The sequence below is a fragment of the Schistosoma mansoni genome, chromosome 3, assembly GCF_000237925.1.
Source record: "Schistosoma mansoni strain Puerto Rico chromosome 3, complete genome".
Taxonomy (NCBI): domain Eukaryota; kingdom Metazoa; phylum Platyhelminthes; class Trematoda; order Strigeidida; family Schistosomatidae; genus Schistosoma; species Schistosoma mansoni.
In genome coordinates this window covers 20,844,300-20,854,238 of record NC_031497.1, presented here as the reverse complement: position 1 = coordinate 20,854,238, position 9,939 = coordinate 20,844,300, and the positions used below count along the sequence as shown (strand labels likewise).

General features: G+C 37.6%; 1 protein-coding gene across 1 annotated transcript; it reads right to left on the bottom strand.

Moving 5' to 3' along the window:
- Nucleotides 1-2,695: 2,695 nt before the first annotated feature.
- Nucleotides 2,696-5,240, bottom strand: Smp_040710 (putative dna-directed rna polymerase II 13.3 kD polypeptide). The gene is made up of 4 exons (XM_018799605.1): nucleotides 5,163-5,240; nucleotides 5,040-5,129; nucleotides 2,813-2,987; nucleotides 2,696-2,774 (listed from the first exon to the last, which is right to left on the bottom strand). Exons 1-4 carry the CDS (start codon nucleotides 5,213-5,215, stop codon nucleotides 2,760-2,762), a joined length of 333 nt encoding a protein of 110 aa, XP_018651377.1. The 5' UTR covers nucleotides 5,216-5,240; the 3' UTR covers nucleotides 2,696-2,759.
- Between the last annotated feature and the right edge of the window lie 4,699 nt (nucleotides 5,241-9,939).

The window sequence follows — 9,939 nt, the reverse complement described above, 5'->3', positions numbered from 1 at the left end:
TTTTTGAAGCACCTATCTGGACTCTAATGATGCCCTTGTTTGAGCTAATCTTTCTTTTCAGTGGCCAACATACCCATCGACCTAAACGGATCGATGTCCCTAAATTGGTTGCAACTGAATATCAAACCAAGCTAGGTTCAAGGCTAACTACCATCCCACCGAAAATTATAGATGATCATTGGTTACTATTGCACGCCATGAAAATGGTGAGTGAAGTCGCTTGAGGCTTCGCGAAACGTCCTGCTTATAAGCGCTGGGTTTCTTCTGACTTCTTACAGCTTATTGAAGCCCGTCGGTCTACTCCGGGTGACCGTAAGTTTGATCACAAACGACGACTGTTACGTAATAAAATTGGGCAAAGGACCGAGAAGCCTTGTGGTCTAAGCGTGTCAATGAGTTGGAAGCAGCAACTGCACTTGTTAAATTCCGGAAGGTTTATCGACTCATCGGAGCCACTGGCAGCAAGAAGTCTGGTGTGAGCGAAACGATCTGTGAAGATAACGGGATGTCAATCACTAACATCTATCGACGTCTTGGACGATGGGCAGAGGTAGTTCAACTGGTCTGCTGCCCCGGCAATACCGACCAGATTGTCCTGCCCTCCATGGTCTGTGATGACTGACCCACCAAATGAGGCGGAAGTCCGCAAGGAACTCCAACTCTCGAAGCGCTACAAACCACCGGTCCTTATCAAAGATGGTGGCGACTTTTTGGCTAAGGAACTGACTAAGTTGTTTACAAAGGTTAGGCAATTGGAGTGTTCCAACACCATGGGATGAGTCAACAGTTGTCCCTAACTTTAAAAAGGGTTCACGTCGTTCCTGTAACATTTATCGGGGGATAAGTCTACTTCTGATTGCATCCAAACTATTGGCTTTATACTTCGTAGATTGTTCGAAACCCGAGAAAGATTGACTCATGAGGAGCGGGCTGGTTTTCGTTCTGGTTGAGGATGAATTGGTCATATCTCCCTTTCTTATTCGCACTTTACATTATCTGTCTATTCATATTCTCATTTTTATTGTGTGGTGCATGTGTATTTGGTACCCCTTTGTACCAATATTTATGTGTTCAAATAAATAAATAAAAAACCGGTAGTTCTAAGATAACATCCAAATGCGTTTCTTATGTTTGATAAAGATAACAAATTTGTATCTTACTTGTCTTAGATTTATTAGTCAGATCAACAAATATAAACCCAAGTGTACAACTACAGCCGAAATCAATTCAGTTATAAAATCACTTTCTTTTTTGGTTTCACCTTAATCTAAAGCTTTAAATTTAATCCAAATCACCAACTAATGGGAGACTCAAGTACTTGCCACAACCACACATTTTATGTGAACATTACTGAGCCTTAAAGACATCTTGAACGGGCGCATATATTTAAAAGTTCCCGAGATATTTTATAACACAAAACCAATAGTAGCTAATTGAAGAGCAGCGATTTATCGATCGGACTAATGACACACGGAAACCTGTACGAGCAGTCTAGAGTACTTGTCGGTCCTGCTTTCTGCCTAGCCCAACCAGTTAAGTCCGAAACACCAATATCAGCCTCTGCAATATGAATCATTATTCTCAAACATACTGCGTTTATATACCAAACAGACAGACAGACCACATCGTAGCATAAAATAGAAAATAACATTTGTACAAGATTCAGATAAATGTGGCTGTGAATGGAGGGAACAGTAATTAATGGACTGGGTATAGCTCAGGAATGGTAAATCGCACAATAATAGTCTATGGGTCAAAATAAAGCTCATAATAAAAGGAACATAAATATGAATAGTCAAGTTACTTAGCAATTATACAATAGGAAATATACATATCATATTGGTCCATCAATAGTCCTTAAAAGTTACCATTCATAATTCTCCTCGGGACATAACACTTAATGAACAGGAAATCCATCAAGTTTTATTTAACTATACAGACAATTTTCCAAATTAAACGCATGATCACTGCTCTACAATGAAATAACCTGACTGAAAAAAGCCATTTGTTCTGTATGTGAAAATAACCATATGTATTGAAATGAATGTGGCAGACGAAACAAGAACATTAGGAACTTTATGCCACAATGTGAAGGAACATAGATGACCTAGCGACCGACTATTATAAATCAGAAAATTGAACTCAGGAGACTTATTTGTGCTCCTAACTAATTGAACTGTTACTAGCAACAATAGAACAAATAGATTTAATAATTGTAGAACGGTAGGACGGTCCCGGTCAGGTTGACCGACTGAACAAAACGATATTGCATTAGCAGTCTGTCTTCACTAAGTCAGTTTTAAATTCTACCAAACCTAATGTTTTGAATTTTTATATGATGAACATGTCAGATATCCAGTTAATAGTTCACAATTTTGAAATCGTTCGTTATAAAATGCAGTCATTTACGGAAGGCATCTCGAAGTTGTTCTAAATCAATGAAGTATTTAGGATATGCGTGGAGTACTAAAAGAAATATAAAGACCCTGAAGTAACAAATATCTTTCACTTCACATGGATTTCTGTATGCCATCAGGTAATACAACCTAGAGTGAGAAAACCAAATCCTCAGAAAAATCACCCGAAAATGTTTACACTATATCAGTCCTATATAGACCGACATCATTATGCTTTCAACTTCCTTAACTTGACTTTTCAACAAGGTAAAAGAAATGGATTAATTGAAAGAGATTTTACAGAATAAAAATTTTCATTTTATCATTATGAATATATAAGAAAATATGTACAAATGCAATGCTTCATTTTGTCGCCATCTAAACAAAATAAGATTGATGAAAAAGTGGTTACTTACTCTGAACTGCTCTTCTATATTCGAAATCTCACTTATAAGATCTTTCAGAGCAGAAACGAAAACATCTACAGGTGTCGCTGGATGAGCTGTATGTACTCGAATGACAATTTTGTGCTCTAATGGATGAGGAGCTTTATATCCTGCAAATAATACTCTTGGATCTTTTAGTAACTGGCTAAATTAGGAAAATAGAAAAAAGACAAATTTGAAGGAATGTTTAATCCGAGAAAAAAAATAATCCCGGAGCAGAAACTAAAGAGCAGAATAGCGACCTTTCGTCATGGGCACTGACGCTAGAATTTTAATAGAAACAAAATAGAGATATGTAGAATGATGGAAGTGGGTACACTATTTTTAACAGCAACGTAAAAGTCAAGCGTTAAGTAGTAAAATGAATAAGATGAAAACCAAAAACGGTTAAAGAAAAGACAGTGAGTAAGGAACTGCTTGAAATTTATGGAAGAATAAGACTAATGTACACACATACAAGTAATTAGTTTTGTACATGATCGACTAGAGCCTTTAACCTTCCTTTTATCACACCTATTTCTTTCAGCTTGGATACTTCAGTCTAATTTTAGTTTTATTCTAGTCATTTAACAGTTTTATGAGCATTATACTTACTCGTTATCTTTGTATGAATTCTGGATGGTTTTATACTTTAGAGAACTTGTGCCATAGTAGAATAAGAGAATCAACTAGATGCCTCATACGAATCCTTTAAAATCCATTAACTTTATTCTGAACTACACTGGCGTTCGTTAGTGTATCATGCCTCTTCAGTCATGGTCCCAAAGACTGTGTCACTTGAGACGTAGTTAGATATGGTTTAGAACAGAGGCTGGTAGGGATTCTACTATCACTTTCATCACCTTTCTTATACAAGCTCAAAGTTAACAGTTACTTCGAAGGTGTAGTTTGAATATAGTAGCCTGATAATGACTCTATAGGAACTTCAAACTTATTTACTTAAACCCAAAGTAAAATGGATTTTCAGCCTATCAACTAGTGTTAGTAATTGCATCTCCTACATATATTATTGTTACCGACTGAATGAGAATCTAATAACTAGTTGTTTATAAAACCGAGTAAAAATGTCATTATACTGCCTAGGTTTAAAGATAGTATGGAATGTTGGATTGTGTATAGTACTATATACAGAGGAACAAATGTATCAAAAAACTTCACGTAACAAAAATTGGTTCAAGTTGCCGAACTTCTCAACGCAAAGACAAGACAGGAAGATACTAAAATAAACAGATAGGAACTACATTGACGGTTTGCACTCTACAACACGCTTAACACCAACGGTTAGTGATCTTATTTAAAAGTAGCATGTTTTAGTGTGGTCACTGTTGACACATTTGATACAAGTTCAAAATCTAATCGATGAAATAACCTATCTCCTCTGCGACTGTATAACGTAGATCTAAATTTTGATTAAAAATACCTTCACAAATAAAAACGACCTTTTAAAATCTCAGTAATCAAATGAGAATTCATATGCTCAACTCTATACTACACTTTGTATGATTGAATAGTAAATATATGTGGATACCAGAATGAGGTTAAGCGGAACGAAGTTTGAACATGCAATTCAATACCGGGGAGATGGTCGATCTAATCACTAACTTATAATACCACCGATGGTTTATAACGAAAATGACTCAACAAAACTAGCCGTATATCTGTCGAAAATAATTATTTCTACAAACCACTTCTCTAAAAGGTAGTACAAAGAACATGAATTCGAATTACGTGAAAACATTAGTGAAATTCCAATCTACCTGGTAGACAGTAAGAACGAAACACCTAACAGTTGGACTGAAACACTTACAAACAAGTTTTCACAAAGGAACTATTAATAAAAAGAATGCCAGTAAGTTCTGACTACCGAAATGAACGAAATAAACATATCTTAAGAACTTCATGGGCGGGGAAATGAAATTATTTGGGTCGGATAACTGGTACTCTTCATTCCGTACCACCGAATTTTACTTTAATATATATTCATTACCCAAGCTTGGAATTTTATGAATACTCACATGACCAAATGATATGACTAATTAGCTATCTTTTCGTAACATACATAACCATATTCCGAACAATAAAGTTCAGCTAAGAGCAATGAGAATGCTAACTAGCTCAAATAATCATTAAACTTCCTGTAACACATAGCAGTCAATTTAGAAAGTAAATATACTCAATATACTATTAAAAAACACACCATGTTATCATATTTCCAACAGTGTGATCCTCTCGATTTAGAGTAAATATGGCAGCATTTGGAACCTGGGTATCTTTTTCGAAGGAGATCCTGTAAGTGTAATAATCATTATCAAAGACCCACTTCTTCTCACCATCGGCAAGCAGGAACGGTTCGAATGAAGCAGGAGCATTCATAGTAACTCACACCCTCGTAATCGCGGGTAAAATTACGACCTCCAAACTTCGACTTTTAACTTTGCCTGTGAGGATGTGTATTGTTCGTTCTTTGGATTCTTTTCTCTGTGTATTTTGAATGAGTTCTTGGTTTAAAAAAGATTTTATTCTTGTTGTACTCCTGTTAATAACTGAAGGGAACAATAATTAAGTTAATAAGTGATCGATAAGTGACACAGAGTGATCTCCATTAGTACCTGCAGAAATAAAATGATCGTTGAGCTTTCTTTGAAAGGTAAAGATGGAACAACCATACAGAGCTCGACAAGGCTGTTGTTAGAAGCGACTGTAGAGCCAGTGAAACGTCATGAGACTCAGACAAATTATCCATCAGGCCCAACCATTTCTACATCAGATCACAGGTCACTGGTCATTAGACGGTCTATCAGACATCGTTGAGGTCAAGCATGGTCAGCACAGACCAGCCAACCGCATGCCATGGACAGGCATACGAGACAGTGGTTCTGCTTCTACTTCCGTAACTGCTCAATACTCGTATGTCCCGTTACCTATTGAGAGTATTCTAGCCAGTCACTAAGGTCGTCATTTCACCTGGTTTTCACGACGACATTTTAATCATAAGGTTTGAGCAGGGCGTGAATTAGGAGGTCACTTTATTCCCGTCCAGCTCAAGTAGACAGCAATCATCGACTTAGATCACCTACACTGATGAATTACATGCCCTTTTAGTCGAGGATTTCAAAGTTAATTAAGCCAGAAGTCAGGAACAAAGGAATTCGAAGATATAAGTGAGTCATGGTTGATGTGCCGAGACGTATCCAACCTAAGCTCATCAGTTGCCAGAAGAGTTGCACATCCAAACGTCATACGGTGGGGGTGCTTGACCGAGTGCCTTCAGTTAAGGGTGTGTCCAGTTAAACGAATCAGGTCAACATCAGTCTTGAAGAATTACAAAACCATTTATTTTAAGGATATGTTAACCTCTGTAAAAAATTCAGCAGAGAGTATCATAGCTTCCATTTAGAGTTATATAGCTTACTGATTCAAACAGCGAGAAAGTTAGCACAGGTTTTTGTGCTAAATTTTTAGCTTTCTATATTGATCGAATATCTTCTTGAGTATAACTCAATGCTGAAACGTGCTGAGGGTCTATTTATGTTAAGAAAACTGTAAGCACTATAATACACCAAATCATATCTTCCTATATTGCATTGACTGAGGGTTAGAAGACTGAAAGAGAACTGAGTAAGATTTACTTTTTAGTCCGAACACATGTAATCTTAATAGTTGAATTCACGAATCGATGTAAGATAGACCACCATTTAAGACTGAAAGTACCGGATGACCTTTTCGTCCTAGTACGGGACTTCTCAACAGTGCGCATCCACGATCCCGCACATGAGACCCGAACTCAGGACCTTTGTTCCCACGCGCGAACTCTTAACCTCCAGGTCGCTGAACCGAAATCCAACGGTGTTAATGTCTGACTTCAACCGATCCATTTTCAATGTTTCAAGGAAACTATTGCCCTATTATGGACAGGCAATAAGACTCCCGAGCATCCTTCCACATGAGGACTCAGATAAGCACTGAAAAGCACCTTACATAATTCCAAAGTCATGCTAACAACTATTCTAGAAGGGAACCCATAGAAAAGGTCTGCTTTATTGGCTATAGATTGTTAGTGTGACACCTGGAGTATCACAAAGAGTAAATTATGGAAGTTGAATTTACTAGAAAACAGGTGGTTGATGAAGTGTTAATGCCGTCCAGCTTTAGTATTCCGTATCTGTTGATGTTTATGGTAAAGAGGTTTTTGGGTAACCCAGTCTTTTGTCATATTCAAATCGTCTTTAGGATACAATATATCATTCTGGTCAACCATTTTCTTTCAGATCTTAAGATCACTCAAGTAAAAGAGTTTGAATGTCCAGAGAATTAATTGATTCATTAATAACCAATATTAGGGATGATATCGTGGTATCATTGGTTCTGAACTACACGATCCTTGAACCCTAATGTACGATAACTGTAAGATTTACTCTTAAGATTTAACACCATAGTGAATATAGAAAATTGTGAACGTAGGAACACTTAATCAGTATGGCATAGTTTGGCCATGCAGGTACGGTCACTCTACGTAACTTATTCTTTACATACTAAACATATCATTCCATCTACACCCCAGATGCGTTCTTCAGAAGTGCTAGACATCACATTGCTGACCGTCATGATAGGATGAGTTAGTCTAGACCATCATGCAACTTCCGCGTATGGTCTTATGAATTAAGTAGTCACATTATGACGAATCTACAGTTTTCGGATTACGTCTATTATTCTAGTATGAAAAGTAGGTGTGTTTAATACCGACTTGGACGTTGATCCCACAATGCAAAGACTGAGCCTTATAAAATCACACTTGTCATGAAAGAGCAGTTTGACAGTGTATTGCAAACTTTGACAACTCGTAATCTCCCAATTACATAATCTATGATCCACAACATCAGACACTCGTTCAATCCAGTTTCTGAGAAAGAATGCGCTGTTGGGACATGCAGAATGATTCAGGGAAAGCCAATATGCATCAGATGGTCAGCTTCCAGTGAAATGGTTCAGTCATTCCAGATAGTCAACAGGTCTGCTCTACCAGGCCGAAAATGGAGTTGAAATCGGAGGAGAATTATTTACCGAAGAGATGGTCACAGAGAAACTTATTATTAGCCCTTTCAATAAGCGTTTTTACATTGTAGGAAGGTGAAATCAGTCGGTAACTAGACGGCTCCTCATTGTCACTCCCTATTGTACAAGTACAACTATCCTATTTTTCAAGTCAGAACATAGTTTACTCGTGACTATGAAACACTCGAAAAGAGTTACAAAAAGGAATCAAAGAAAGTTCTCATATTCCTATGGGGATTTTTGTCTGATATCATTTGAGTCAGTATAATTATGTCAGTTCAAGAGCCACAGAAGCTCTTTGTTTATGGTAACCAAAAACTCCAGGCAGAATAGTTCAGTGCATGGGAAGTTGCGACAGTTGTGTTGAACAAAGATGTTACAAAATGAGAATAATCGTGAGTAATTTATCAGGGAAGGGAATTAAATTAGGGAAATCACTGATATCTACAAAAGTTAAATCAAGATAAGTATTCCCACCACTCATTCCAGTCCCGTAATTTTACGCAATCAGAACCCCTTAGAAACTTCAACTAATCCAGTGACAAGTTTTTGCTAGTTGGTTGTCTGCCATACCAGCATGGGCAACTAGAGTTCAACGATGGATATAATCAAAATCACTAGACATGTATAGTTTAGGATGTCACAGAAGTTGTATGACAAGAACAATCAATCACATACCATCCTTGCAGCTAATATTTTGCCTTTCACCATTATTTATTGAAAAAAGTTCACTGAAAAGCTTTAGCTAGTCTTGCCAGCAGTTTACCGATAAGATTCTGCACTAAAACAGTCATAAGGTGGGAATAGATAGACACGAAAATTCGCCTGAAGTGCACATGCATCTGTGTCTCCTGTTATTTCTGGTCAGACAGTGAGCCATGATCTTAAGACCACGATCCATTGGCACGAAGTCTCAGCTAAGGGGTTCAGAACCCCATGGGTTTTAAGACGGATATTTATCAAGTTATATACTAATATGTACACTACAGTATACTCAACCTTAGTGAAATCCAAACTTAAAATCTTTGTTCAGGATGTAAGCTCTTATTTGAAAGGTGACTCGGGTATCTTGGAAGAAGCACAAAGGGCGACTACCCGTGCAATCTCAGAACACCAGGGCATGCCATATAAAAAGCTCCTTGCGAAGCTAGACCTCTTTGCTCTATCCTATCGCATATTAAGAGGTGATTTGGTTTTAATGCATAAAATGCTAAGAAATGATCTCGGACCTGATATATCTTTTCCTTTTTCTCTTCTCAGATCAGGATAACTCGGCGGACATACCAGGCAGGTACAAAAGTCAAGAACGAACAAAGTGCTCGCGGCATACAGGTTTTCACACCAAGTCATCAATTCTTGAAACCTGTTACCCTAAGAAGCAGTTTGCGCTCCTTCAGTCCCTGGACTCAAGAGAAGATTAGGCACTCAGAAGCTTACTAGAAAGGGGCTAACATAGGCTGTGAGCCTTCCGGCCTCAAGACACAATTCTCCATAGCAAATCGGTAGATAAAACTCACGGTGGCTACTGTGACGAGAATGAAATGTGGTTAGAGTCTTCAGGCAAGAGAATTCAGTAATTAAGAACCATGAATCCTGATGCGTATCAACGTGGAATGGTTTCAAATGAGAGGAAGGTTGAAGTTAGAATACAGAATATCGTTTATTAGAATCGTAAATGCATCAATAGAGAGTAAAATGTTCAGAAACGCTGATAGCTATATACTTTATTGCCTGTTATTTTATTATTTTCATTTTTCCACCTATCAGGCTATCAGGCCGTGATGTAAAACTCTGAGTTAGCATGTTATGGGATATCTTTAGCGGAATTAATAATGTCAAATATATTTGGAAACATGAGTCCGAATAGCCGGCGTAGGAGATCAACCTGAGTATCACTCATTGGTTGCCTCGTTCTCAATCATGAAGGTCTAAATGGAACAAAATGTTCTGTCTCACAAACGTAGGTAGATAAATGTCATCACTATCACCATCAATGCTTGCTAGTTACTAACACCACCACCGTTCTTTCATGATGTTATGCTTTC

Coding starts and splice junctions, on each gene's coding strand:
- Smp_040710 (XM_018799605.1), bottom strand. CDS start 5,215: ATGAATGCTCCTGCTTCATTCGAACCGTTCCTGCTTGCCGATGGTGAG. Junction 5,130..5,162: donor CTTGCCGATGGTGAGAAGAA/GTGGGTCTTTGA, acceptor TTACACTTACAG/GATCTCCTTCGAAAAAGATA. Junction 2,988..5,039: donor GTTGGAAATATGATAACATG/GTGTGTTTTTTA, acceptor TTCCTAATTTAG/CCAGTTACTAAAAGATCCAA.